Source organism: Carlito syrichta, unplaced genomic scaffold (genome assembly GCF_000164805.1).
Source record: "Carlito syrichta isolate Samal-C Ts95f unplaced genomic scaffold, Tarsius_syrichta-2.0.1 Scaffold138851, whole genome shotgun sequence".
Lineage (NCBI taxonomy): Eukaryota > Metazoa > Chordata > Mammalia > Primates > Tarsiidae > Carlito > Carlito syrichta.
This window is the reverse complement of record NW_007082947.1, coordinates 19,981-22,422: the sequence shown is the minus strand read 5'-3', so window position 1 is coordinate 22,422 and position 2,442 is coordinate 19,981. Positions and strand designations below refer to the sequence as shown.

The 2,442-nt window shown below is 64.0% G+C and overlaps 1 protein-coding gene across 1 annotated transcript in view; it reads left to right on the top strand.

The window, feature by feature from the left end:
• Positions 1-677: 677 nt before the first annotated feature.
• ATP6V0C (ATPase H+ transporting V0 subunit c) overlaps positions 678-2,442 on the top strand; it is a 6,619-nt gene continuing 4,854 nt past the window's right edge. The window contains exon 1 of the mRNA XM_008049886.2: positions 678-825. Coding sequence (XP_008048077.1) covers positions 747-825 — 79 coding nt within the window. The 5' untranslated portion in view covers positions 678-746. The remainder of the gene's footprint in view (positions 826-2,442) is intronic.

Sequence of the window (2,442 nt, the reverse complement as noted above, 5' to 3'; positions counted from 1 at the left end):
GCAGATGCGATTTCCCAGGTGGGGGCTAGAGGCCATTCCGGAGCCTGGGGCAGAGGGGCCGACGCGCCGCACTAGGGATTTTGGCGCGTCCGCTCAGATCCTTAGCTTGCCCCAGGAGATGTGAGGCGACCCCGGGGAGACGGTGGCCCGGAGGAGTCAGGCCCTGCCCTGAGGCAAGGCCGAGAAAACCCCGGCCACAGCAGGGGGGCCCGGGGCTCCACACCGGGAACGCAAGGAGGAGCATCGCTAGGAACCGAACACCAGTTGGAGCCGCGCAGCCGCAGAGAAGGCGGGGCGCCTTAAAGTCCCGCCCTGTATGCTAATATGCACCCTCGCCCCGCCCCAGCCTGGGGGCCGGACGGGTCCAATGCCGCGGGGTTTGGGAGGCTGGTGGCGCGCGGCGGCGCACCCGCGGAGGCCGAGGTGTGGGAAATCGGGAGCTGGGGTCGGGATTCGTGGACTAGCAGCACAGTTCGGGGGCGATTAGCGGCCGCACGGTTGTCTCGGAGCCGCGTCTCCCCTGTCGGCTCGAAATGGTACGGCCCCTAGGGGGCGGGGTCTAGGTCATGTGATGCGGCCGCGGCCGCCATTTTGTTCTGCGGTGCTGGTATTTAGAGCGCAGCGGCTAAGGGGCCAGGTCGCCTTCGTTGCAGCCGCTCCGCTCTTCTTTGCGCCCGCCCGCTGCGTCCAACCAGTCCTCGCCCCCGCTTCGGCCCGCAGAGCTCGCCCCTTCCCCACCCGCAGACATGTCTGAGACCAAGAGCAGTCCCGAGTATGCTTCGTTTTTCGCCGTCATGGGCGCCTCCGCCGCCATGGTCTTCAGTGGTGAGCGCCGTAGCAAGAGGGACCTGGGGGACAGGGGGCGCCGGGGACGCGCGCGGAGCCCGTGCCCGCAGCTCGCCGGGGTCCGGCGTGTGACGTCACTCTGACGTAATCCCGAAGTGTGGGGGTGCCCGGGCCTCACGTGACTGTGGGCGGGGGTCGGGGCTTCGAGGTCTGCAGGGGGCCACTGAGTGTCCGGGGTGCAGCGCATGCGGACTTGGCTAGGGTGCCGGTTTCGTGGGTGTCGGGGGTCCGGGGCAGGCGGCCCTGCCATCGGCCCTTTTGGTGCGGGGGTGGGGCGGCGGCGCCGCTGCCATCTTAGCCCCGGGAAAGGCGTGAGGGAGACTGAGGTGGGGGCGCCGGGGCCCCAGCGCGCGGGCCTGCTCCGCACCTCCCCATCCCGCCGGCAGGTGTGACATCACTCTTCTGAAAACTCCCCGTCCGTGGGCGGCGGCGGCGGGGATCGGGCCCTGGGTGCGCCTCGGGGGAGAGTCCCTGCTGCGCCCCGGCGGGTGGGAGCCCATGTCCCCGCCAAGGTCCGTGGCCCTCGCCTTTGGGGCGCCCAGGTCCCGGCAGGGGTGAGGTGGGTCTTACCCATAGGCAGGTGCTTCCGGTTAGGGCTTGTCACGGTTGCCCAATAGCCTTGTTGGCTGTGTGGGTTGGTCGGGAAAGCTGGGCAGAAGGGCTGGTCCTGAGAGCCGGCAGGGACCCGGGGGTGGGGGCAGTGTCTGGAAATCGGGGAGAACTGGGAGACAGGCCCACTCAGTGCTGGTTGTGTGTGGATGCAGAAGGTCTGTGCTTTGAGATGGGTGGAGGAGTGGCATGAGGTGTCAGAATTTACAGGGTGTGGGTCTTTGTTCCTTAGGAGAGAGTCTTCCCGTTCTGGTCCTAGTGAATGCATGAATGAAGGAATGACCTTCCTTTTTTCCTGAGGCTTGAAGTTGGGAGGGGCTGCCCTGGGCATGGAGAAGGGGCCTTTTGGGGTTCTTGATGGCACCCTCCTTTCGAAGTTGGGTTTTGACAGTCTAGGATATCAAATTCAGTGGAAATTGGCCTGCCTGGAAGAAAGGAGCTGGGGCTAGACTGAGGGAGATAAGTTCTGGCCTAGACTCAGCTTCTGGTCTGGTCTGGTCTGGCCTGGCCTGGTCTGGTCTCTGCCTCCTTGGTTAGTTTTGGTTTTAGATTTTGATGGCCCTGCCCTGCCCCACCCATTGGTGGACGGAGTGTCTCCCAGTGCTGGTATGTAGAGGGTTTGAACTCCAAACAGGCTCTGCTGACTGTAAACACCTGTGGGGTGGGGGCTTGGGACTTTGCTCTCCAGGGGGCCCCCTCTGCCTGGGCTTGTTGGCCAGTCATGAGCAAGCCCTACCCTTTCCTCACGTGTAGGGGGTCATTTGTGGTGGGAGAAGTGGTCTAGACTGCCCCCCCTCTGAGGCACTGCCTGCTCTTTCCACCCCTTCTGGGCTTCTCCTAGCATGCTGCCGTGCTCCTCCCCCCTCAGAGGTGCTTCTGTTCTTTGCCCCCAGAATGCTTCAGAGATTCCACTTTGGCCACCTGTGGCTGGTGCTTGTGGCTGTCATTCATCCATTCATCCAACACTTTTTTTTTTTTTTTTTTTTT